This window comes from Schistocerca americana, chromosome X, assembly GCF_021461395.2.
Source record: "Schistocerca americana isolate TAMUIC-IGC-003095 chromosome X, iqSchAmer2.1, whole genome shotgun sequence".
NCBI lineage: Eukaryota > Metazoa > Arthropoda > Insecta > Orthoptera > Acrididae > Schistocerca > Schistocerca americana.
The window spans coordinates 359,174,079-359,200,922 of NC_060130.1; the positions used below are offsets into that span (position 1 = coordinate 359,174,079).

At 38.0% G+C, this 26,844-nt stretch overlaps 2 protein-coding genes across 2 annotated transcripts; both read right to left on the reverse strand.

The window, feature by feature from the left end:
• Nucleotides 1-6,814: 6,814 nt before the first annotated feature.
• LOC124556024 lies at nt 6,815-8,741 on the reverse strand. Its single transcript, XM_047130061.1, has 3 exons — nt 8,610-8,741; nt 8,267-8,336; nt 6,815-6,999 (listed from the first exon to the last, which is right to left on the reverse strand). Exons 1-3 carry the CDS (start codon nt 8,739-8,741, stop codon nt 6,815-6,817), a joined length of 387 nt encoding a protein of 128 aa, XP_046986017.1.
• Nucleotides 8,742-16,577: 7,836 nt separating this feature from the next.
• LOC124556025 (hsp90 co-chaperone Cdc37-like) lies at nt 16,578-17,570 on the reverse strand. Its single transcript, XM_047130062.1, has 3 exons — nt 17,446-17,570; nt 17,051-17,305; nt 16,578-16,896 (listed from the first exon to the last, which is right to left on the reverse strand). Exons 1-3 carry the CDS (start codon nt 17,568-17,570, stop codon nt 16,578-16,580), a joined length of 699 nt encoding a protein of 232 aa, XP_046986018.1.
• Nucleotides 17,571-26,844: the final 9,274 nt, after the last annotated feature.

Consider the following 26,844-nt stretch of genomic DNA (forward strand, 5'->3'; position numbering starts at 1 on the left):
ATTGGTAGCAACTGATTATCAGTTTTTACCTCTAACTTAGTATAAAGAGGTAAAAAATTGCCTCAGATTTCATTTAGAATGACAAACGCTAAAGACAAGAAAGCTGTTCTTAAACAGCTGGTTTTGAGCTATTTTAGGTTCATAACAAGAGATAAATAGTATTCTATAAATGATTTGGAATCAATAAATTACGAAACTTCAAGTATTCGACTCTTGGTAAGGAGTTTCCCTATAACTTTTGCTACCGAGGTCAGTCTTAGTGGTTTCCAGAACTACGTCAAAGATCTCAGTAGTAGGAAGCTATGATTAACAGCTACATGTTTTGCTCAACGAATCTTTGATATGAACCCTGTTACACAGTAGAAGTCTACAAAAATCAGGCGTAGTAATTGCTGCTCATGCAATGAGTCAGCGACAAAGATGTGACGAAATATGTGTTCATTTTCTTACGGAACTGGTTTCCATTTTCAACAATCAATATTGTTTGAAAGCAATATCACGAAAGAGGATGTAAACCTCCTGAATGATGAATGGTGCGCAGCTGAACGGAGTGCCTGTTGGCATAGAGGGTAAAATATGTCCCCAGCTACCTTTACGAGTTTTCTGCAGATTTTTATTACTAGTAGTATAAAATATAACGTTCCGTAGCACCAGTCATGATATGCGATGTACATATACTCCACCGACAAGAATATTACCATACGTTTTATAACTACGTCGTTGTTATCAAACATCTGCCGTGCGCCACCAGTAGGAAAGCTGCTGTTCTTCCAAAACTTTACTTTATTCGACATTGTTGTTATTTTGTTAACATTTTTGTGTCTATTTTACGCAGTAAATCGTTTAGTAGAATACCTGGAGACTGTATGAAATGTGAATGCAAAATTCCGACTTGGAGTAACAGTAATTACTCAGCTGCATCTGTGGATGGTGCATAACAACGTATTGGTTGGAGAGACCGGTCCCACTCATTTTACACCACTCTGGGTGCGTCGGTTAAACAGTGCTCTGCCACTACAGTCTTCTCAGGTTGTAAGTAATCTGTGTTTACAGAAAACCAACGCATGCTGACATGTATCCACATGTGGTGAGTACCACATCCTGAGGAGTTGATGTAGAAGCGCTTACATTACTTCGGACGCGGAATCCTTGATACAAAAGCCAGAACGTCTGAAATGTGTATTCAAGCAGACTATCTACACTGAGAAGAGATATGCTATGCTTTGGTGACTGGCCATTAGTCAGAGCCATTAGAAATCTACTGTAGATTGTTTGCTTTCCTATCATTTACTGGGAGATATCTTCAAAGACAGGAATTATTTTGAAAAGGTAAAATATTAAACGAGGTTTCGTTCGTGAGTCATCGTTAGACTCGGTTAGAGATGATCAATGTAAGAATCCGAAGACATCCGTTATGTTGTGTAGACAATTTTCAAAGATATAGTTAAACATCAGTTACGTCTGTTTCTGATTCAAATGTCTCATTACGAAGGCAGACAGTGTAGGACATATTAAAGGAAGAATTTAAAAACAATAATAAAATAAAATTAAAAAGAAAATACAAACAATTTTCAAGTGAGAACACTATTTGCTGCATCTCGTCGGAACTGATTCCTACCGTAAATGGCAGCTCTTTTGTATACTGCGGAAAATCAACACTGTGTGGACCAAAAGCCGTCGCTGCTACCCTCTGTAGCAGACTTCCGATGATGAGAATGATGTACATCCCAGTATTGATACGGCATCACTATTCCGTTGGAGACATCAGGGACGAATAGAACACTTGCAAGAGAAAAGACGATACAGCGAAGAAACTGAAAAACCCAGAACAACAAATGAACAAACGAACGTAGTAGGAATTGGGCAGAAAATATGAATAAGCTGAAACCAGATCTTCTATCGATGGAACGTTGATACCATAGGAAAACGATGATTCGGTAAAACCGTAATAAACACAGCTCCAAAACCATAACGAGAAGTTTTGTCTGAAGAGGTACAAGGAAAACGTTTGAAAGAACATATTGCGAAATATGAAAAGTTCATGAAGAATTCTGGAATGCTGCGATGGTATAATGACAGCAAGCGTTTCCTGAAGGATCGTTCAGAATTTGTAAGTGAATATACAGCAAATGTTTTGGTTACTTGATACATTAATTTGGAGATGGACGAGAAATATAACCTAATGAAGCGTGTGGGTCATCAATGTACTTTCATTTAGTATACGCTAGAATGGAACAAAAACTTTATATTCAGGCACGAGAATGTGCTGGATCCTTCTTCAGCAAAATTGACTTAACTGTAAGAAATATAAAACACCATTTGATGATGAGCTCTACTCATTCATAGAAAGGAGCTCCACTCATTCAAGAAAGGATTCAGGCAAGAGCAACTGCGAATACTAAGGCCGCTCTGGCTGTAGCCAAAGAAGAAGAAGGTAAAGCAAGACTTGCCTGAGGAGGCTTTCATGTACTGCAAGTCCTAGAAAGCCTCCCACCACAACTGAAAAAGTGTTTTGAAGATCAGGATGTAGGACTACTTCAACAAATAAATCTGAAGATGCCTGAACGATACGCACAGTACCACATGAAACGCTGCATAGTTTCAGGATGCAAAAAGGAAAGAATCTACAAAAAAAGATACTACAGCTTCTGATGACCAAGAAGGTGTATAGTAACAGTGTTGAACTTAAAATGTTTCATGGATTTTCATCTATTTATTTAATATCAAATCATTTATCCAAATCGTATAAGTTACGTATTGAAAATCAGTTAGTAGTATCTGAAAAAGCTTTTGTAGTTTGCGAAATTTCTTTTTGACATTTTTCGAAGATGAAGCTATAAGTAAATTTTCTCTTTTTTGCTTCATATGTCTTACTACAAAGGCAGACATTGTTTGACATATTAAAGTCAGAACTCAAAATAATACTAAAACAAAATAAAATTAGAAGTGGGAAAGTGCCAGACTACGAATCTAAATGTGTCGCATTCGATCACCGGTCAGTCTCAGGAATTTTATCTGTTACTCAGCACTTCTATCATGAATGGCAGTTTGTTGCTGTGAAACACGCCGAGTCAGAGCGTGGTTCGGAATCCACGACTGTATGGCCTCCTATAGCTGGCTGTTAAGTTTGTTCAAAGGCTGGAGGAAGACAAACGGCCATGTCTAATAAAATACTGTGGCGTTCAAAGGAATCTACGGAATGATTACTGCTTTACTTACTTAGTCATCTTTAACCGTACCTGACCTTGACCGGCAGACAAAACTTTCTTTTAATATTCAATCGTTTCGAAACCCTTCGTGTGGTTGAAGTTACACTCCCAGAATATGGTAGAAATACAAACGATCTGCATTCGCTTTCTACGTATTCGTTTCGTGTCAACACTGATCACTAACCGAGACATGGAATGATGTATAATGAGACACGCGTTTTTGGGACCGGTATCCATATTCCATGATTTGACGTCCACCATCCACAGATGAAGCTGAGTAATTGCTATTACTTCAAATTGGAATTTTGCATTTACGTTTCCTACAGTCTCAAGATACTCTATTGCATACCACTTATGACGTAATGATAGAGACAAATCAAAGCTATTTCATTAAAAAAATTTAATAAAGTAAACATTAAGTAAACTAATGTTTTGGAAGAACAGCAGCTATCCAACTGGTCGCTTATGGCAGTTATGTGATAACAGCGACTTGAAACAAGGAAAATGATGCTCACATTAAGATTCCTGTCAGGAGCAGTTCATCGTTCACCCAGACTGATGCAATGGAGTAATTTATTTTATTCTGAATTAACGGACGTCAGTAATTGACTTTTCATAAATCTGTTACTGCTTCAACTGCGCAGCTGAGCAATGTATCTCATAGTCTCTTCGTATTATAACACGTTTGACAGATACATAATAGTAAATATACAAATAATCGTTTCTGTGTTAACAATTTGCGGTAAAAAAACTCTCGAAATAACAAGAAGTATATTTAGATAGGAAAAACTATTTAAATGCATATTATATACGATGACACAAACCTAGTGACTTTAAACGGCGTTTATTTCACATTAACTTCAATGGAGTAAAAGGTGGCTCTTATCTTTGTGTGTACTAGATGAAAACTAACTCTTATTCTGCAATAAATATACAGCAACCAGAGGAAACTGTTTGATTACTTATTCTGCAGTCGATCTAAATGCACAGCAACCAGACGAAACTGCCTGATAACTTATTCTCCAGTCTATCTAAATGAAATAGGTAGTTCCACGTTTACACCGTGTTTCAGTTCAGAAACGTATATCTTTCCGAATTTCGCTATCTCCGTGAGTGATTAATTGTTGTAAGAAATGTAAAATGTTTGTGTCGCAAAAATTTTGTTAGTCAAAAATGCAAACGCATAACCCTTATTTACACCTGGATTAAAGGTAAACGTGTGTTGAGTAAGATGAAACAGAATTCCTTCTTTTATAACGTCCTTTCGCCGACAACAGCTAGGCCTGCGGCAGCTCTTTTTTTCTAACTTCCTTTTAAGCCTCCCACCTTTCTTTATAGCCTTCCTTTCAGTCTCAAAAAACGTCATTCTTGGTGTCGGCTTCGTCCCCCATTAGAGGATGTTGTCTTCAACTTCTTCTGTGTTTATAAGGAAACTCATCCTCAGTATTAAAACAAAAATATCTTAAATCGCAAAAATTTTATAAAATTATTTCATCGATATCAGTTGCTCTTAAAATAATTTCAGGATTTATTTCACTAACATGTACTTCATTCAGTGGCGGAAATGGAACTGATTTTTTTATACATATTATTAGGCTTACATCCACCCTATTAGCACTCTTTTCATCGTCCAATATCGCCACTCTTGACGCCATGGAAAATTCCTAGTTATAAATGGAAGAAATCAAGTTGTGCATGTTTCACGTAAAGGCTCTCTACTGTTTCACGCCAGACTAAACTTGGGGCGACGGACCTCTTCCGATGACACCAACTTCCACAAGGAGGGCTTACACTATTTCGGACGCAGAAACCTTGGCACAAGAACTGGATCCCCGTAAGTCTGTATTCAAGTGGACTAAGTACACTGAGAAATAGATCAGTTGTGCTTTGGAGTTTGGACCTTCGTTTTAACCTGTAGAAGACGAATGCAGAACGTTTGCTTTCCTGTCAGAAACTGTGGTGAAAAAAGTCATGGGATAGCCATATTCACATATACAGACGGCTGTCGTTTCGCATACACACGCTATAAAAGGGCAATATATTGGCTTAGCTGTCATATGTACACAGCTGATTCATGCGATAAGGTTTTCGACGTGATCGTGGCCGTACGACGTGAATAAACGGGCTTTGAACGCGCAATGACAACTGGAGCTAAATGCATGGGACATTTAGTAAATCGTTATGGACTTCAGTATTGCGACATCAACAGGGTCAAGAATGTGTCGAGAATACCAAATTTCAGGCATTATGTCTCACCTTGGACAGAGCAGTGGCCGACGGCCTTCACTTAACGACCGAGAGCAGCGGCTTTTGCATAAATTTGTCAGTGTTGACAGACAAGCAGAAATCAATCGGAGACTACGACGAACGTATCCGTTTCGACAGTTCGGCGGCATTTCGTTCAAATGGTTCAATTGGCTCTGAGCACTATGGGACTCAACTGCTGAGGTCATTAGTCCCCTAGAACTTAGAACTAGTTAAACCTAACTAACCTAAGGACATCACAAACATCCATTCCCGAGGCATTGTCAGATGTGAAAGAAGTAGTAAGTGGCAGCTAAAACCCCTATGACTGACCGGAGAGACATCTGCATTTGGAAGCTGCCACTTTTCCACTTTTATTTTCATTTTGTTTTAGTATTTTTTACAAACATTTTCTACCTTTGTAGTAAGACAAATAAGTCACGAAGAGACATTTACATTTAGCTTTATCTTCGAAAATTAACTGTATGAAATCATAAATTTCTTCATTTCTGCAACTACATGCTATTGGCTGATATTCAATATTTACCTTATAATATTTGTATAAGTACTTTAATATTACATACATTCATGAAAAAAACATGAAATATTTTAAGGTCAACACTATTTCAAAACAACTTATTGGTCATCAAAGCTGTATTTTCTTTTTCTGTAGATTCTTTCTTTTTTGCATCTGGAACCCACAAATCCAGAAACTATGCAGCGTTTCATGTGGTACTGTGCTTCTCGTTCAGGAATGTTCAGATTTCTTTGTTGAAGTTACATCCTGATCTTCAAAACACCTTTTCAATTGTCTTGAGGGGGTTTCTGATACTTCCAGTAGATCAAATCCTCCTGAGGCAAGTCTTGCTTTACGTTCTTCTTCTTCGGCTTTAGCCAGAGTGGCCTTCAGCTTCGCAGTTGCTCTTCCCTGAATGAATGAATAGAGCTAATGATCAAATGGTGTTTTACATTCCCTTCAGTAACCTCAATTTGCTAACGTAGGATCCAGTACATTCTCGTGCTTCAACATCTAGTCATTCGTGAAGGAAGTGATAAGTGTCAGATAAAACTCCTGAGACCGACCAGTGATGGAACCCCCTCATATACATCTGTAGTCTGGCACTTTCCCACTTATAACTTTTTTCAGTATTTTTTTTAGGTTTTGATTTTAGTATCTCAAACATTGTCTGCTTTTTAGGTAAGACATATCAAGCTAAAGACAGAATTTTCTTGTGTCGTTCTAGTACGTGCTGAATACAAATACGTTGGTGAGCCAAATGCTTCATTAGGCCATGTTTCTCCTCCATCTCCAAATGCATGCACGAAATAAAGAAATAATTTGCTGTGTATTCACTTACAAGTTAAGGATGGTCCTTCAGGAAACGCTTGCTGTCATTATTCCGTTGCAGCATTTCAGAATTCTTCATGAAGTTTTCATATTTCGCTATATCTTCTTTCAAACGTTTTCCTTGTTCCTCTTCAGACAAAACTTCTCGTTTTGGTTTTGGAGCTGTGTTTATTACTGTTATGACGAATCCAGATTTACCTATGGTATCAGCGTTCCATGGATAAAAGAGCTAGTTTCATCTTATCCAAATTTTCTGTCCGATTCCTTTCACTTTAGTTAATTTTTTATTTTCTTTGTTTTATATTCATTTGTTGTTTAACCATTTTCAGTTTCTTCCTTCTATAGTTTTTGCTCTTCCATGCGTTCTATTCGTGCCTGATGTCTCCATCGGAATAATGATGACGTATCAGTATTAGGGTGTGTCTCATCCTCATCGTCAGTTATTTCAATGTCTTTCCATTTGCTGTAGTCCATCACATTCACTTCACCTCATTTGCAACATATATATTTACACGTGGAAACAACTGCACTTCAGCATTTTATATTTACATGGTATCTATCCCTCTCGTTCATTTCTGTAAAAGCATACATCAAACACTACCATTTTCATAATTTACAAAACGTATTTTTGACTGTAGGTCTCGATTAGATTACGGTGATTTTATTTCGTACAGTATTCCAAAGATTCGTTGCTTCACCGAATGGCTCCATCTACACAGGGGATAGGGGGAAGCAGCGACGGCTTCTGGTCCACACACTGTTTGTTTTCCGCGGGATGTAAAGGAGCTGCCGTTTACGGTATTAGTCAGTTCCGGCAAAAGGTAGCAAACAGCGTTCTTACTTGAAGATGTCGGCCAGATGGATTCCGTCTTTATTATAAGGAATACTATCTACATCTACATCTACATGACTACTCTGCAACTCACTTTTAAGTGCTTGGCAGAGGGTTCATCGAACCACAATCATACTATCTCTCTACCATTCCACTCCCGAACAGCGCGCGGGAAAACCGAACACCTAAACCTTTCAGTTCGAGCTCTGATTTCTCTTATTTTATTTTGATGATCATTCCTACATATGTAGGTTGGGCTCAACAAAATATTTTCGCATTCGGAAGAGAAAATTGATGACAGAAATTTCGTAAATAGATCTAGCCGCGACGAAAAACGTCTTTGCTAGGATGTTTTAATGGCAGGATCTATGGTTTTATTTTCCTTATTCAAGAAATGCTTCCCTATAATCCTGAAGATACTCAGGTTAAGCATTTGGTTTTTTAACTAACGAAGTTTTGTGGCACAAATATTTTGCATTTTTTTACATTAATTTATATTGAGGGTAGTGCCGTTTGGTTTTTTTAACTAACGAAGTTTTGTGGCACAAATATTTTGCATTTTTTTACATTAATTAATATTGAGGGTAGTGCCATGCGGAATGATGTGCGTTTATCAACGGAAACATGATATACACGTGGAACTATCTATTTCATTTAGATCGACTGCAGAATACGTAAATAACCAGTTAGTTTCCTCCGGCTGCTATATTAATTGTAGAGTCAGTGTTAGTTCTCATCCAGTACACATGAAGATAAAAACGAGCCTTTACTCAACTGAAGCTTATGTGAAGTATCCACCGTCTGAAGTCCCTAGATTTGTGTCATCGTATTTAACATGCAATTTCTTTGTAAATCGTTTTTTGTATAGAACTGCAGTTCATATTATTTCGGTCATTTCTTTATCACAATTCGATAATACGAAAAACAATGTTTTGTTTCTTTACTGTTATGTAGCTGTCGAAACGCATTATAATACATAGAGACTATGTGTCATATTGGCACTCTGTTCTAGCTTAAGCTGAAGCAGTAACAGTTTTATATAAAGTCGAGAATTGACTTCTGTCAATCCAGAGTTTCTCTTAGATTTGTCAACCGCGGGCTCAGACATTATATACTTTCCATTTCTGACATTGTTATCCTATGCTATGTTCAGTACACATTATAAATCGTGAATACTGTAATAGATTGAAGTACGAAGCTCCTGCTGTGGATAACGGTAATTTCTCAGATGGAGCAGCAGTTGGTTTTTGATAATTTGATGATTTACGTCTGTTGATTCGTAGTGTTTCTCAGAATTGGCAACTGCTTCCATAGAATAAAACCTGTAATGCTATTTGTTTCCTTCCCATCACCGAACAATTTCCATTTTCATGAGGAATTAAGATGATAGATTTTCAGCTCGAGTCTTCCATTAACGTAAAGGGTAAAGCATCTCGTTCTAAATGCAGATTTTTTTCGAAGAAGCCGTTATATAGCTGGTACAGGACTATAACATGCAAAAAAAATTAACAAACTCAGTGTAACATCTAATTTAAAGAAATATGTTCAGACTAAGTTCTAAAGTAAGTGAAAAGTTTCGGGTATTTCCTTATCATTAGCTATACGATCGTTTCAGATCCAAAAGAAATTTTCTGTGGAAAACGGTATTCAATTTTAGAGACGAGCGGAAAATATAATTAGCAGAGCTACTTCCAACATAGCTTTAGTGTTCTGTTTTATGTTCGGCCAACTAAGTTACAACTTCCTGTATCTGTGCTCTCAAAAGCATCTGCAGTGTAAGATCAACTGTAAACACCAGCAGTGTATCTCAGTTACTCAGGTAAGAATATTCCTACATGCAGTGAAGAAACGCAATATAAAATCTGTAGCAACTGATTATCAATTCTTACAACGAACTTAGTGTAAGGAGGTAACAAATTGCTTTAGATTTCATTTTGAGTGACAAACGCTAAAGACAAGAAAGCTGTTCTTAAACAGCTGGTTTTTGAGCTATTTTAGGTTCATAACAAGAGATAAATAATATTCTAAAAATTATATGGGACCATTAAATTACGAAACTTAAAGTATTCGACACTTGTTAAGGTATTTCCTTACAATTTTCCTACCGACGGCAGTTTAACTAGTTCCCATACCTATGTCAAAGAATTCAGTATCTGTAACATACGGAGTAGTAGGAAGCTGTGATTAACAGCTACATGTTTTCGTTAACGAATCGTAAATGTGAACCCTGTTACACAATATATGTCTACAAAAATCAGGGGCAGTAATTATTGTTCATGTAAAGAGTCAGCGACAAAGATGTGATGAAATATGTGTTTAATTTCTTACTGAGTTGATTTTCCATTCTCAACAGTCTATACTGTTTGTAAGCACTGCCATGAAAGAGGATGTAAACTTCCTAAATGTTGAATGGTGCGGTGAATTATCATCCACTGTACCGACGCACGGTAATCCTAAGGACTTCATCTAGGAGCGCTTACATTACTTCGGACGCGGAACACTTGATACAAGAACTAGAATGTCTTACATGTGTATTCAAGCATAACTAATGTAGATTGTTTGCTTTCCTGCCATTTGCTGGAAGCGTATCTTCAAAGACAGGAAGGGTTCTGAAAAGATAAAATATTAAAAGAGAATTCGTTCGTCAGTCAACGTTAGGCTCGGTTAGAGATGACCTATGTAAGTAAAGCAGTTATCAATCCGAAGATCTCATGTGTTTTTCTTGGGACACCTGAGTTTCTCCCGTCGTATTGAATGTTGTGCTTTGAAAATGACAGCGTGTGCTCCTGTCGAAATATCGGCGATTGTCGGCGACGTCACCCGGTTGCAATCCCATTAGTTATTTTAATATTGTAATCTTGTTTGCAAATTCAGATTGCTGAAGGTGAAGATAAAAAAGCATTTGATAATGAACCTCACTCATCCATAGACGAGATTCATTCAAGAGCAGCTGTAAAGTTGAAGGTTGCTCTGGCTGAAGCCGAGGAAGAAGAATGTTAAGTAAGACGTTGCCCAGGAGGAACTGATCAACTGGAAGTCCTAGACAGCCTCCCCAATCCAAAGCACAAAACGTGATTTGATGTAAAACATTTTCAAGAACCAATTCTGAATATAATTGAACAAGACTCACATTCGTGTCAGAATCAGTATTGGTCTTCAAATATTTAATTTACTTTTATGTATGTGCGTAATATGACATTACTTAGGTAAATTCTATAAGTCAATATTGTTGGGAAATTACTTCTGCAGAAACGATGTTTCTGACTGAAATATGTTGTTAGGAAGGCAGACAGTTTTTGACATACTAAAATCAGGATTTTTAGAAACTATAAAATTAAATTAAAAAAACACAAATACAAAATTAAAAGTGGGAAACTTACGAACTAAACATCAAGATGTCTCGGATTCGACATCTTTTTATTCTGATAATATTCTTGTCGGTTAGATGGAAGGATACCAAGGAAATATAAAATGCTGAAGTGCAGATGTTTTCCGGTTTATCCATATGTTGCCAATGAGCTTAAGTGAACGTGGTGGCCTACAGTAAATGGAAAGACACTGAAATATCTGACGTTGAAGATGATACACATCCTTATATCGACACGTCATCATTTCGATGGAGACATCAGGCACGAATAGCACGCATGGAAGAGCAAAGACGATGCAAGAAAGAAACTGAAAAAGGTAGAATAAAAAATGATAATAAAACAAAGAAACTAAAAAATTAACTATTGTGAAAGGAATGGGACAACTAACTCTTCTATAGCTTGAGAAAGAATCTAAAGAAAGAAAGAAAGGAGAAGAGAAATTCGAGAAGAAAGAAAATACAACTCAATGGACCGCTGATAGCATAGGTAAAACTGGATGCGTCAGAACCGTAATACACACAGCTCCAAAACCCCAAGAGGTACAAGGAATACTTTAGAAAGAACATATTGTGAAATATGAAAAGTTCGTAAAGAATTCTGAAATGCTACGACGGTATAATGACAGCAAGCGTTCCCTGACGCGTCAACCAGAACATGAAAGTGAACATACAGCAAATTATTTGGTTATTTGGCGCATACATTTGGAGATGGAGGAGAAACATGACCTAATGGATCATGTGTCTCACCTAAGTATTTGTATTCAGTACATACAGGAACGGCACAAAAAGTCTGTCTTTTTTGCTTCATATGTATTACCTACAAAGGCAGACAATGTTCAAGATATTAAAATCAGAACTTAAAAAAATACTGAAACAAAATAAAATTAAAAGTGGGGAAGTGCCAGACTACAAATCTAAATGTATGGGGTTCTATCACCGGTCAGTCTCAGAAGTTTTTCTGTCACTTATCACTTCTTTCACGAAAGACAATGTTTGTTGGTGTGAAAAATGCCGAGTCAGAGCGTGGTTTCGAATGCATGACTATAGGGCCTCCTATAGCTGGCTGGGTAAGTTAGTTCAAAGGATAGAGGAAGGCAACGGCATGCCGTCTCGAACAGGACCATGTTTATTAAAACACTGGAGCGTTCAAAGGAGTCTTCGGAATGATTTCTGCTTTACTTACTTAGATCATCTTTAACCGTATCTGACCTTGACAGGCGGACGAAACTCTCTTCTAATATTTTATCCTTTCGAAACCGTTCGTGTGATTGAAGTTACACTCCCAGCAAATGGTAGAAACGCAAACGATCTACATTCGCTTTCCACCCATTGGTTTTCTGTAAACACTCATCACTTTTACCTAAGAAGTCTGCGGTGGCGCAGCACTGCCTAACCGAGGCATGGAATAATGTATAATGTGACACAGATATTTGGGATCTGTATCCACATTCATTGACTTGACATCCACCATCCTCAGATGAAGTTGAGTAATTGCTATTACTTGAAATCGGAATTCCTTATTTACGTTTCCCACAGTTTCCAGGTATTGTATTGCATACAACTTACGACGTAATTATAGAGACAAATCAAAGCCTTTTTCATTTAAAAAATGTTAATAAAATAACAACAAATATCAAGTAAACTAATGTTTTGGAAGAACAGCAGCTTTCTAACTGGTTGCTTATGGCAGATCTATGATAACAGCGACCTGAAACACACTAAATGATACTCACATTAAGATTCCTGTAAGAGAAATAACATTTCATCGTTTACCCTGACTAATGAACGGAGCATAATATTTCATTCTGCTAGTAATAGACAAGAGGAGAATACTCGTGGAGCTGGTGACAGATTCTACTATATATGTTAACAGGCAATCCGTTCAACTGTGCGCCATTTCATTTAGGTAGTCTACAACCTTTTCCATTATTTTCAAGCAGCGTTGATTATTGTAAATAGACAACGCTTAGGGTTCTTTGCCCCGTAAAATAGAAACCAGTTCTACGACAAAATAAATACACACAGAGTAGTTCTTCACATTTTTGTAACCGACTCTTTACGTGAACAGTAATTAGTACTCTTGATTTTTGTATATTTCTATTGTGTAACAAGATTTGTATTAATGATTCGTAAGGGAAAAAAGCTTCGTACTTTTTCGTATGCTAGCGATACTGAATTCGGTTTACAGTTACGTAAACAAGCAAACTTGTGTTCGGTACCGAAAACTGTTGTAGGAAATACCTGCGTAAGTGTTGAAAACTCGAAGTTTCGTATTTTAGTGGTTACAGGTCATTATGAAATCACTATTTATCTTTTGTTACGATTCCGAAATAGCTCACTAACCAATTGCTTCAGAACAACTTTATCGTCTTTACTGTTTGCCACTAAAAATGAAATTTGAGGCAGTTTTTTACTTCCTTCTACTAATTTCGTGTTAAAAATTGTTAATTAGTAGCTACAAATTTTATATTGCAGTTGTTCTTTGTGTGTACGAAAATTCTTACCTGAATAACTGAGTTACGTTGTTGGTGGTGTTTTATTGATCTTACTTTGCAAATTATTCTGCAAGCCACTTATACAGAAAAACGTAACGTGATTGGCTGAATGGAAAACGAAACGCTAAAGGTATGTTGAATGTAGCTCACCGTTTTATATTTTTTGCTCTTCCTTAAAGTGAAATACCGTTTTTCACGTAAGATTTCTTTTGGATCTGAAGCTATTTTGTAGCTAATTGTAAGAAAGCACTTGGAACCCTTCAATTCATTTAAGACTTTTCCTGTTCTGGATAACACTATGAGTCAGCAGAAGTAATTGAGTGATTTAACAGACACCAATTGCTGCTGCTTCTGAGCAGCTACCATCACACCTGGTTGGGGTTCATGCTTTAGTATATTACAGTATCCACGATTTATAACGTTAACTAAACATATTGTAATAGCGGAACAGATCGAAAGTACATGATGGCACAGCCCGTCGTTACGAGAACCTCCGGAATAACAGAAGTAAGTAATCAACTTTTCATAATACGTTTGTTTGCGTTGCTATTTTCCGCAGCGGCTGTTAACATCTGTTATTAAGTGTTATCTCTTTTGAACTGACTGCATTAGAGCATGTTGTCTTCATTTTCTTCCGTGTTTATAACGACACTCCTCAGTATTAAAACAAAAATATCTTAAATCGCAAAAATTTTATAAAATTATTTCATCGATGTAAGTTACTCCTAAATTAATTTCACGATTTCTTTTCGCTAACATGTACTTCATGTTCATTCAGTGGTGAAAATGGACCTGCTTTTTGTTTTTATTCATATTATTAGGCTTACAATGTCCGTATTTCCATGCTTTTCACAGTCCAATATCGCCATCTTGACGCCATGAAAAATTTCTAATTATAAATGGAAGAGATCAAGTTGTGCATGTTCTATGTATAGGCTCTCTGCTGTTTCACTCCAGACTAAACTACGGGCGACGGACTTTTTCCGCTGACACCAACGTCCGCAAGAATGGCTTACGCTATTTCGGTCGCGGAAACCTTGAAACAAGAACTAGAATGCCATATGTATGTATTCAAGCAGACTAGCTGCACAGCGAAACAGATCCGTTGTGCTTTGGTGTTTGGACCTTCCACGGAACCTATAGAAGATGAATGCATAACGTTTGCCTTCCTATCATAAACTATGGCGACACAAGTTATGGGATAGCCATATACACACATACAGAAGGCGGTCGCATCGCCTACACAACGTATAAATGGGAAGTATATTGGCGGCGCTGTCATCTGTACTCAGGTATTTCGTGTAATAAGGTTACCGACGTGACTGGGACGGTACGACAGGCTTTGAATGCGGAATGGAAACTATAGCTAGACGCTTGGGACATCCCATTTCTGAAATCGTTATGGAGCTGAGTATTCCTCAGGTGATTCATGTGAAAAAGTTTCCGAGGTGGCTGTGGCCGTACGACGGGAATTAACAGACTCTGAACGTGGAACTGTAATAGGAGCTGGACTCATGGGAATTTCATTTCGGAAATCCTTACGGAATTCAGTATTCCTACATCAGCAGTATCTAGAATGTGCAGAGAAAACCAAATTTCAGGCATTACGTCTCACCATGGACAGAGTAGCGGCTTTTGCGTAGTTTTGTCCGTGTTGACGGACAAGCAACACAGCGTCAAATAACCTCAGAAATCAACCTGAGACGTACGACGAACATATAACAGTGTGGTGACATTAGGCGTTAATGGGCTCTGTCAGCAGATGACCGGCACGAATGCCTTTGCTAACTGCACGATATCACCTGCAGCGCCTCTCCTGGCCCCGTGACCATATGGGTTGGATCTTAGACGACTGGTACACAGTAGCCTGTTCATATAAGTCCCGATTTCATTTGGTAAGAGCTGATGGTAGGGTTTGAGCGTCTTGCAGACACCAGAGTATGGACCTAATTGGTCAACAAGGCGCTGAGCAAGGTGATGGTGGTTCTGTATTGGTATGGGTTATGTTTACATGGAATGAACCGACAGTTGATTGAAAATCATTACGTTCGGCTTCTTGCAGACCATTTGCACCCATTTATGAATTTCATGTTCATGAAAAACGATGGAAATTTTATGGACGACAAAGGCTACATCACCGGCCACAATTTTTTGCGATTAGTTTGAGAAAAATTCAGGACAATTCGAGCGAATGATTTGGCAGCCAGATCGCCCATCCAGTATGAATTGGACGTAATTGAAAAGTCAGTTGTGAAGAAAATCCTGCACCGGAACTACGTTAACAGTTATGAACGACTATAGAGGCAGCATGTCCCAATAGTTTTGCAGGGTACTTCGAACGACTAGTTCAGGCTATGCCACGTCAAGGTACGGAAATACACCCGGCGAAAGGAGGGTCCGACACGACATTAGGAGTTATCCCATGAGTCCTGTCACCACAGTGTATGATGTGAGCGTGTCTTCAAAGACAAGAAGGGTTTTCAAAGAGTAAAACGTTAGACTAGAATTTCGTGCGAAATCCAAGGTTAGGCTGATGCTCTATTGAAGTCAAGCAACCATCATTCCAAAGATACCTTTGAACCCCACAGCACTTGAATAGTCGTGGTCCTGTTGTAGGTGGTATGCAATTGCCTCCTCCGACTTTTAAATTGTCTTACCCAGCCAGCTACAGGGAAATCTAAAGTTTAACGTGGATTTCCAAACACATCCCGATTCGTCACTTTTCACAGCAACAAAGACTCCATTCGAGAATGAAGTGATAAGTGATAGATAAAACTACTGTGAATGACTGGACATAGAACACGAGACATTTGGATTTGGAATATGTCACTTTTCCACTTTTAATTTAATTTTGTTTTAGTATGTATTTAGCTCTGATTACAGTATGTCAAAAATTGTCTGCTTTTGCAGTAAGACAAATAAATCACAAACAGACATTTATCTTTAAATCAGAAATATCTTCATCTCTGCAACTAAATGTTATTGACTGATATTCAATATTTGCCTTATAATATTTGCGTAAGTACTTTAATATTACTTACATTCATGAAAACATATGAAATATTTTAAGTTTAACACTATTTCAAAACAACTTAATGGTCATCAGAAGCTGTAATTTCTCTTTCTGTAGATTCTTTTTTTTGTGTCTGGAACCCACAAATCCAGAACCTATGCAGCGTTTCATGTGGTACTGTGCTTCTTGTTCAGGCACGTTCAGATTTATTTGTTGAAGTAGTCTTACATCTTGACCTTCAAAACACTTTTCCAATTGTCTTGAGAGGGTTTCTAATATTTTCAGTATATTAAATCCTCCTGAGGCAAGTCTTGCTTTACGTTCCTCTTCTTCGGCTTCAGCCAGAGCGGTCTTCCGTTTCATAGTTGCTCTTGCCTGAATCATTTCTCTGAATGAGTAGAATTAATCATCAAATGGCGTTTTACATTCCTTTCAGTTATCTCAATAAAACAGGATCCAGTACATTCTCGTGCCTTAATATCTAGTTTTTGTGCCATTCCTGTGTGTGCTAAATACAGATACGTAGGTGAGCCACATGATACATTAGGTCATGTTTCTCCTCCATCTCCAAACGAATGCACCAAGTAACCAAATAATTTGCTGTATGTTCACTTACATGTTCTGGATGGTCCTTCAGGAAACACAGCATTTCAGAATTCTTTATGAACTTTTCATATTTCGCAAATTGTTCTTTCAAACGTTTTCCTTGTTCCTCTTCAGACAAAACTTCTCGTTTTGGTTTTGGAGCTGTGTTTATTACGGTTCTGACGAATCCTGGTTTACCTATGGCATCAACGCTCCATGGATAGAAGAGCTAGTTTCAGCTTATCCAAATTTTCTTTCTCATTCCTTTCACTTTAGTTAATTTTTTATTTTCTGTGTTTTATTTTCATTTGTTGTTCTACCATTTCCAGTTTATTCCTTCTATCGTCTTTGCTCTTCCATGCGTTCTATTCGTGCCTGATATCTCCATCGGAATAACGATGACGTGTCAATATTAATATGTGTATCATCCTCAAAGTCAGATATTTCAATGTCTTTCCATTTACTGTAGTCCACCATGTTCACTTCAGCTGATTAGGAACATATGGATACACCTGAAAACAACTGCACTTCAGCATTTTATATTTCCATGGGATCTATACCTCTCGCTCATTTCTGTGAAAACATGCATCAAACAGTGCCATTTCCATATTTTACAAAACGCTTTTTTGTCTGTAGGTCTCGACTAGATTACGGTAATTTTATCCCGTAAAATATCCCAAAGATTGGTTGCTTCAACGGATGGCTCCATCTACACAGGGGATAGGGGGCTGCAGCGATGGCTTCTGGCCCACACACTTTTGGTTTTCCGCGGCATATAAAGGAGCTGCCGTTTACGGTATTAATCAGTTCTGGCGAGACGTAGCAAACAGTGTTCTGACTTGAAGATGGCGGCCAGGGGGACCCATGAAATATCGTGTCAAGATGATTGCATAATAAGGCAGCATAACCGACAAGAATATTAACAGAACAAGAAGATACGTTATGTTCATGCCCGACGTCAAGTGTCGTGATATTGGAGAGTGAAAGGAAAACTGTAGTTTCAGGATGGATGTTTAAAAAAGGAGAGACAGATGAAAAGTATAAAGTACTGATACGTCAGAAAATATCACAGGAACGTGCCATAGCTGCAGAGTAACGAGTCATTATTGTTCTTGCTGCTTATTACAGCATTATAAACATTCTCGTAAAGACACATTGAAGCAAATAGTATCACTTATTTTCGCTTTTGACGCTATCAGTCTTTCAAAATATTTTATAGTGCGATATATTATGCTTCCTGTGTCGAAATGAAGCTGTAGGCTAAGGAAAGGTACGTCCACATTAAGCTGTAAAGAAGTAATCAGAATACGTTGCGGTGTGTACTGCACAAAAAAATTAAGGGACTGATATCATTCTTACTTACACGTTATATAAGATTTTATCAACGCTCATTTCATATAAGGCAGTTCCGTGTTTCCAGTGCTCCACATAATCTCCCAACAAAGCTTCCACAGCCCTTCGCCCTTCCTCCCCCACCTCCTAGACAACTGAATTCGCCCTGAGATATGTCCCTCCTGACAGGTACAATCCATTCGTCCCTATCTTTTCTCACATCACAGCTCTCTTCCCACAGTAGACTCTTCTTTTCTTTCCATAATCTTGATCTGGTTCTTATGCAAGTCACATCGATTCCAAATATATTCTCTCCTACCACCAACCCTCCAACATTACACATCTCCACATACCAATCCTCGAGCTTCAGTCACACTCCTCTCAGCAGCACTTAACCCTCTTAACAGCAGTTTATTCTGTCCTGATACAGTGTTCAGAGTTTCTAGAGTAAAATGAAGGATTCCGTCTTTATTAGAAGGAATGCCATCAGAATTTGTGTTTTAAAAGATAGCTATCGGTTTTTAACATTATCGTGATAGAACAGTTCTCTTTAATACTAGCAATACCAACGAATTTTTGGTAACGCCCATTGCCAATGGTGGGTGGGCGATCGGAGGGAGTACTTTATAGCAACCATCAAAAGTTTGAAAAAAGTATAATTAGTTATTTGTTGTTTACTTACGTGGACAACGTACTTTTTAAAGACATAATGGTTTGTAAGTAGGGTACAGAAACTGAAAGTATCTTTCAGCACGCTCTTATTTATATCAACTCTCTTTCAATCTACTACCGATGCGGGGGTTACTTTAGTCCCACAGTAAAAAATTTAGGAAATAAATTTCTTTAGTTGTTATTGTCTTCGCCTTGCAACATACTCCATGAATAGATATTCATATATAAGTAAGTAAGGCATAAAGTACCCCGACCACTTGGTTATCTGAGGGTTAGTTAAATGAACAAGTAAATCTTTTTGATTAATGTAGACCACCAACTGAAGAACAGAAGCGTTGAGTTCTTGAAAGAAAGAAAAATTACTAGATTCTGGAGTTATGCTTTGACAAGATAGAGTGAAATGCATATAGAAAACTCTCATGTCCCTGTGGCATACCAAGGTACAAGACTTGCCTATTCCATAGATCCAGCACCTCCTACTCCAGTCCTGTCACACGCTTATCCTTCCTGATCATAGTATATGCCACCTGTGAAAGCAGCTGTGTCATATACCGACTCTGCTGCAAACACTGCACAACTTTTAAGGTCGGTATGACTACGAGCTAGCTGCCCACCAGGACGAATGGCCACTGCTAAACTGTTGCTTAGAACAAAGCTGAACACCTGGTGGCACAACATGCTGATGAGCACAGCGTGATGAATTTCAATGGCTGCTTCACAACTCTGGCCACTAGGATATTTCCCTTCGCCACCAGCTTCTATAAATCGTGCAGATGGGAGCTATCCTTCAACACAACTTCTGTTCCCGTTATTTTCCTGGCCTCAGTCTCTGGTAACCCACTGTCCCCACACCCTCCATCCAAAACTTCTTCCTTCGTCCATCCTGTCAACCACGTCCCAGTTTACGTCCCCACATCGCCTTCAGTGAGCATCGCTTCCCACCGGCCTCTACCATCATACATTACATGCCCAGCCCATATACTTGCCATCCTCCCCTGGCACATTTTTAGCAGTCAAACTGCGTGCTTCCCTCTGAGACACCAGTCAGCGACCTAGAAGAAAACTACAGAGAACGGGCATTTAAAGCTGACTGCAGAACGATCCTACTGTTGTCAACATATAATTCGCGTAAGACCACGAACACAAGATACAAGAAATTAAGGGTCATACGGAGGCCCATAGACAGTCGTTTCCATCGCTGTATAAGCACAGAAAAAGAAACGATAGGTTGCGGTACATGGTAACCTCCAGTTCGCACCGCGGAGTATGTATGTAGATGTAGATAAAGGTATCATGTTCCTTGTGAAGCCGCCGAACTTGTAAGTAGTTAACCCTAATTGTTCATCCCCTTTTGTATGTCGTTTGTGAAACAGAGATTCGTCTTCGAACCTGTAAATCATGTTGCGTATTAGATCGGGATAAATACACAGAAGTTCTCCTTCGACAAGAAAAAAGGCATGTACAATCTACAACGTTGGAAATTTATGATAGGCTGTACGATAATTTACTTATTTCTGGTGAAAATGCTGAGTTTATTCAATCCGAAAACCCAAGACAAAAGCGAATTCCATGATCATGATGGCTCTGTCATTACTATTGCTATAAGTATCGCAAACAGCGAACTTAGAACTGTCAGGACGCTAAATATTCCTGCAGAATTAAACAGCAAGAACTTCATTGGGTAATTATTAAATGTGGCAAATAAAAGGTACTGAATTCGAAAAGTGGTTTAATTGACAGAAGATTGTGGTACAAAGGGACTGGGTCTGTCCGAATGTTTGCTGCGTCCGATATTACATTCTTGTGGGAGTTTACGTAATCCTTCTAAATACCTACATGTCATGTGTGCAATGAGCCAGAGCATTTTTGAGAAAACTGCCTAAATCGAGTTTTCATTCTATGAAATATTCTGCAATAGCGGAAAGACTAGAGTGGCAGGGAATGGCCCCCTCCTGTAACGCAACGGGTAACACCGAGAACACTGCCAATGAGTCCACTGGACAAACCCTTATTTAGGATGAAAAAAAAATTCGCACTAGACGAGATATCGGACAACGCTGAAACGAATGAAACGGTTAAATATCAGTTTAAAAATACTTACCAGGAAAAAAGCTAACAGAGTGCATCAAATTTCTGTTCCTCATCAGTATAATGCAAGAAAGGTGCCGTAAGAAAGTATCAGGGCGACGAAATGGGAGAAACGGAAAATGAATCTATTTGAAGCGAATCCGAACAAGTCAATTAAATGCAGGAATAAGAAGGAACAGGAAAACTTCGAAATAGCTTGCAATGGGCGATATGACAATGCTGACTCTACTCATGCGTCATGTCTGTGGAATAACAAATGAAACGAGGATGAGGATTTTGGGGAATTTCTTAAAAGCCAATGACGTGGACATTGCTTTCCGTCAAGAAATAGCTTGCTAAGAGATGAACCTGCTGCCGCAATACAATCTATAGAACAAGATTCGTCTCTAGCGTCTGGGGCTGCCGAATCTTAACCAAAATGGGACTAGAATCAGAGAACTTAGAAAAGCAGCAGGATGGACGTGTCGTCAAAGCCAAACCATACGAAACTAAAATATTGTACTTTTATGTCCCATCAATATCAGATAACAGAGGTAGCAGATGAAAGTTTCTTAGTGAAACAATCCCGAACTTTCTGAGGCATACAAAGGGTGATGTTAGAATGGGGGAACAATTCAGTTGTCTTGTAAAGTAAGCAGGCACAACAGGATCAACCCCTACACAACATGATTAGAGGACTAAATCTGACCGATGTCATAGATCGAGCAGTCATCACGGTATCCCACTGGAAGCCTGCGGTTGAACGAAATTTTATAACTCATACCACAGTCATTTACAGAATACGACTAAGTGGAAGCGTTTGGCGTTAAACTGTGAAAGAACACGGCTAACTCTTACATAATAATTCAGAATCAATAGCTTAGGAAGTAAGAGGCGCCTTAATAGTGAACAGCAGTAGAAACGTAATTTTTATTCAAAAAAATCAATACGTTAATGTGCTGGCACTCTAAAAATGTGTTATACAGCTAAATAATACCCACAGAGCGAAAATGTAATGCTCAAATACAGAAATACTTAGAATGGTCCAGGGGGAAAGAGGTGCTACTCCGTATAACCACATACCAGTTAACTAAACAACCAAATGAGGGTGGATTAGGCTGAATAGACTGTGAGGAAAAAAGCACAGCTCTCTTAGTTACAAATCTCGAAAGCCCCTTGAAACGACCACCGAGACAATCGTATGTATTGGAATTCGCATGACGAATTACCAGAAGATGTAGAGCTTATCGACGGATACCAAAATATATAACTCACACTCTCAAAATCACAACGAGAATTCTGTAAAAACTCCTAAATGAAAAGAACTCCATTACGAAAAGAATTACGGGAGAACTGCAGAATGAAACAGTACACACACCACTCGCCCAAATCAAACACAATTATATTAACTGAAAGATAGCGTAGTCTAAAGTTTCGGATGCGTCTGTAAGTTCAATGCTGCACTCCTCCATAAAGAATCTGTTTCTGGCGGCGACACCAAGTGAGATTCATGTGAAATTCGCATTGCGAACACTGTGGTTTGACTGACACAGTGCTTATCTGAACAATAGGCTTTTCAAGAATCCTACGCTAATGGAAGTGGATTAAAATGAAATGTACAATGTTATTAACAACAATACGGCTTAAATTAACGCCACAAAAAAACAATGTATGCAGATCTCAAAATGTCCATGCTTCAAAGACGAGCACACGAGAACAGTCACGTGGCTTATAAATTCCTATAGAAACTACTTCATCAGCTATGGAAGTGAATCTGTAACTGAATTCAAACAGTACTTAAACCAAGGAAGGGACAACATAGTCAACAGCATCTGGAAAAAGAAAGAAATTGGCCCGTTCATACAATTTTTGTAAATACCAGGAATATTAAAAGTATTTAACAGGAAAACCCAAAACTTACGTTTCAGAGGAAGAAGTTTCGAGTTTATGTTCAAGTACAATTGAATTCCATAATTTCGAATAAAATAAGAACATACTTGTAATACTTGTAAATCTTTGTAGACTCCACAAATGAATTAATAACACGCACTTAATAAGAAGAATCAATTTAATTAAGGAAAATATAGATATAGCTGAAGGAAGCTAGCTGATGAAGGCATAATCTGGAGAGGGAAAGGACGGGCTGTAGGGGTGGATGGAGGCCCGAAAAAAAAGTAAATGAAGAAATAAAGTGATATTGTGCGAAGGTGGAGACCGTGAGGTCGCGGAACTGAAGCAAGATCAGACACTGGAATTTTAAATTTTGCGTTTACTTTAGCCTTCAGGTCTCATAATGTGAACTTGCACCAGGAACAACACGTGGTTTAGATTCCAAATTAAACTGTAGTCTTTATCCAGTGGCATTACTGGGGTAGGTTGAGGGCGCACAAGTCTCAGAAGTAGAGTCCAACCGAGGAAACTTGCGAAGAGCCAGCTGAACATACCTGTTGAGGGACTCACAGCCAATCAAGGACATACGTATTTACTTTTGTCCTTACAAACATAACAGAACGCGAAGTCAACATGTGTTCGTGTTAAATGATAGCGAAGTTACTAGTGACATTTTGGAGAGTGAAGGAAAGGCTGTAAGGGCAGAATTGAAGTCTAAATGTAGGAAATAAAGTAAAGAACAGTTCAAAAAGAAAGGACAGTGGCAAGTATGCTAGTGAATGCTAATAGGCCAGGTTGAGGCTCATTTTTATTTACACAGCAGGAAATACTGCAGTCGGCCGCAAGTTTATTTGAAATGGTTTTATTGTACAATAATTATTTCCCGATTGAGCCCATTTTCAAATGGTTGCATTGACTTCTTTGCAAGTTCTACATTTGTGTCCTAAAACATAACAAAATTTTTGTAATTGTATAGTTTAAAAAAGGTTTTATATCTGCGTCCTAAAGTATAATGAAGTTTTTGTGATTATGTAGTTCTGCGCTTATATGATCTGTACATTGTATTTACTACATAAAAAGCCATCTTTTACGCATTGTGATACATAGGTTTAATTTTCTTTTACAGTCGTGTATTTAATTCAGTTCAATGATCAGCATGGATTGTAAAAGAAAATTGAGCCCACGTCGTAGAATATGTATACTGATCAGCATGGATTGTAAAACGAAATGCGGTGTTCTCTAACCAAAATGGATAAAATAACGTCATTTTTAATTATTTTTGGCGACTCTAAAGAAGTCACGATAGTCTTTGGGTGATATAGAGAAATGAATAAAGCATACGTGAAAGTGAAACGAATCACGAAGTTAGTTTCTAAATTATTTTGAAGACTGTTTGTCGACAAAAAGATGTTATCAACTCATTGTGTACTAATGAAGAAATGTTTTCTTCCAACACTAAAAAACTAACAGAAATGAAGACATGTTTTGTTATCTGTTACTTTCGTCTCTTCTTGGTAGAGCAACTTCATAAATATAAGTGAAACGAACAAAACTGAATGTGGTCTACGCCATCGGTGTAGTTCATTAACTGGTTGTCAGCTTGCAAGGCCATTAAATGATTGATAATAGTCTTCTAAGTCGAGCACCAGTTAACGATATAAATTAATACTGTAGAAAATACACAATTTAGTGTGCTTCATTTATAATTAGGTATTTTTCATGCTGAATGAAGACGCCATCGAGAGTGGCGATACTGGACAGTAAAAACAATGCTATAAACGGAGACTTGATGCCGAATAACATCATTAAAAACGAAAAGAAGAACCGAACGCAGTTGCACTGTCACCACTGAAGGAGTATGCGGTATATGTTACTAAAAAGAAATGACGAATTTAACTTAAAAGTAACTGATATCGAGGAAATGTTTTTATAAAATTTTTCGGATTGAAGAATTTTTATTTTAAAATTGAAGGTAATGGATTTTCTTACAAACACAGAACTAGATGAAGACAACATGCGTGAAAGGGGGCTGAAGCCGACGCCAATAATGACGGTTTGGAAGAGTAAAAGGTAGGATATAAGTGAAGGTTAGAGGAATAAAATGCGAAGAAAAATAAAAAAAAGATATCTTGCATTTGTTATTGACAGGCAAAAGATCAGCTTAACGCTCGTATTTCGTTTTAACGGATTAGAAAGTACCATATAGTCCCTCTGGTCTATATCATAATGAAAAAAAGAATTCATGGAGGTGAATTACGTAAGAAGCCAGGATGTTATGAAAGCAGGATCTGTGTGTGTGTGTTTTCCTTTTTCTTTTCAACTCAAGAAATGTCTCCATCTAATCCCGAAGACATTGAAGGTTAGACGTTTGGTTTTTTAACTGACGAAGTTTATGTGGCTCAATATCTGGCATTTTTTACAATAATTAATATTGGAGTGTAGTCTCATGCGAAACGTTATGCGTTTCTCAGGTGAAACATGGTATACACGCGGAACTGCAGAATAAGTAATCAGTCAGCTGCTGTATTAATAGCACAGTCAGTGTTAGTACTCATCTAGTACACATGACGATAAAAACGAATCTTTGCTCCACTGAAGCTAATGTGAAATATCCGCCGTCTGAAGTCTGTAGATTTGTGTCATCGTATTTAACGTGCAGTTACTTTGTAAATAGTTTTTCTTTTAGAACTGCACTTCATCTGATTTGGGTTATTTCCTTATCACAATTCGAAAATTCGAAAGACATTTTTTTATTATTTTCTATTATGTAGATATCAAAACGTATTATAATACGTAGAGAGTATGAGTAATATTGACACACTGTTCTAGCTTACGCTGAACCAGTAACAATTTTATGAAAAGTCGATTTCTCACTTCTGTTAATCCAGAGTTTCCCTTAAATTTGTCAACAGGGGGCTCAGATATTATATACTGTCGATTTCTTCCTTTGTTATCTTATGCTATGTTTAGTACACATTATAAATCATGAGTACTATAAAAGATTGAAGTACGAGGCTCCTGATATCGGTAACGGTAATTTCCCAGATGGAGAAGCAGTTGCTTTTCGATAAATCGATGATTTACTTCTGCTGACTCGTAGCGTTTCTCAGAATCGGCAATTGCTTCCATAGATTTAAGCCTGTAATGTTATTTATTTCCTTCCCATCACCGAATAATTTCCACTCTCATGAGGAACTGATATGATACATTTTCAGCTCGAGTCTTCCATTAATAGTCTTGTTCTAAAGATAGACTTTTTTGACGAAGCCGTTCTATAGCTGGTACAGGACTATAACGTGCTAAACAAATTAACAAACTGAGTGTAGCACCTAATTCAACGAAATATGTTCATACTAAGTTTTAAAATAGCTGAGAAGTTTCGGGTATTTCCTTATAATTAGCTGTCCGCTGAGGCCGAGCGGTTCTAGGCGCTTCAATCCGGAGCCGCGCTGCTGCTACGGTCCCAGGTTTGGATCCTACCTCGGGCATGGATGTTTGTGATGTCCTTAGGTTAGTTTGGTGTAAGTAGTTCTAAGTCTAGGGGACTGATGACCTCAGATGTTAAGTCCCATAGTGTTTCGAGCCATCTGAACCATTTGAGCCTTATAATTAGATACGATAGTTTCAGATGCAAAAGGAATTTTCTGTGGAAAACGGTGTTCCATTTTACAGACGAGCGAAAAATATAATAAGGAGAGCTACTTCCAACATAGCTTTAGTTTTCTGTTTTATATTCGGCCAACTAAGTTACATCTGCCTGTATCTGTGCACTCAAAAGCATCTGCAGTGT

Coding starts and splice junctions, on each gene's coding strand:
- LOC124556024 (XM_047130061.1), bottom strand. CDS start 8,741: ATGTCTGAGCCCGCGGTTGACAAATCTAAGAGAAACTCTGGATTGACA. Junction 8,337..8,609: donor ATATGACACATAGTCTCTAT/GTATTATAATGC, acceptor CAATTAATATAG/CAGCCGGAGGAAACTAACTG. Junction 7,000..8,266: donor TGAAATAGATAGTTCCACGT/GTATATCATGTT, acceptor CTGATACCATAG/GTAAATCTGGATTCGTCATA.
- LOC124556025 (XM_047130062.1), bottom strand. CDS start 17,570: ATGGTGGACTACAGTAAATGGAAAGACATTGAAATATCTGACTTTGAG. Junction 17,306..17,445: donor CGAATAGAACGCATGGAAGA/GCAAAGACGATA, acceptor CTATCCATGGAG/CGTTGATGCCATAGGTAAAC. Junction 16,897..17,050: donor GAGGAGAAACATGACCTAAT/GTATCATGTGGC, acceptor CTACTCATTCAG/AGAAATGATTCAGGCAAGAG.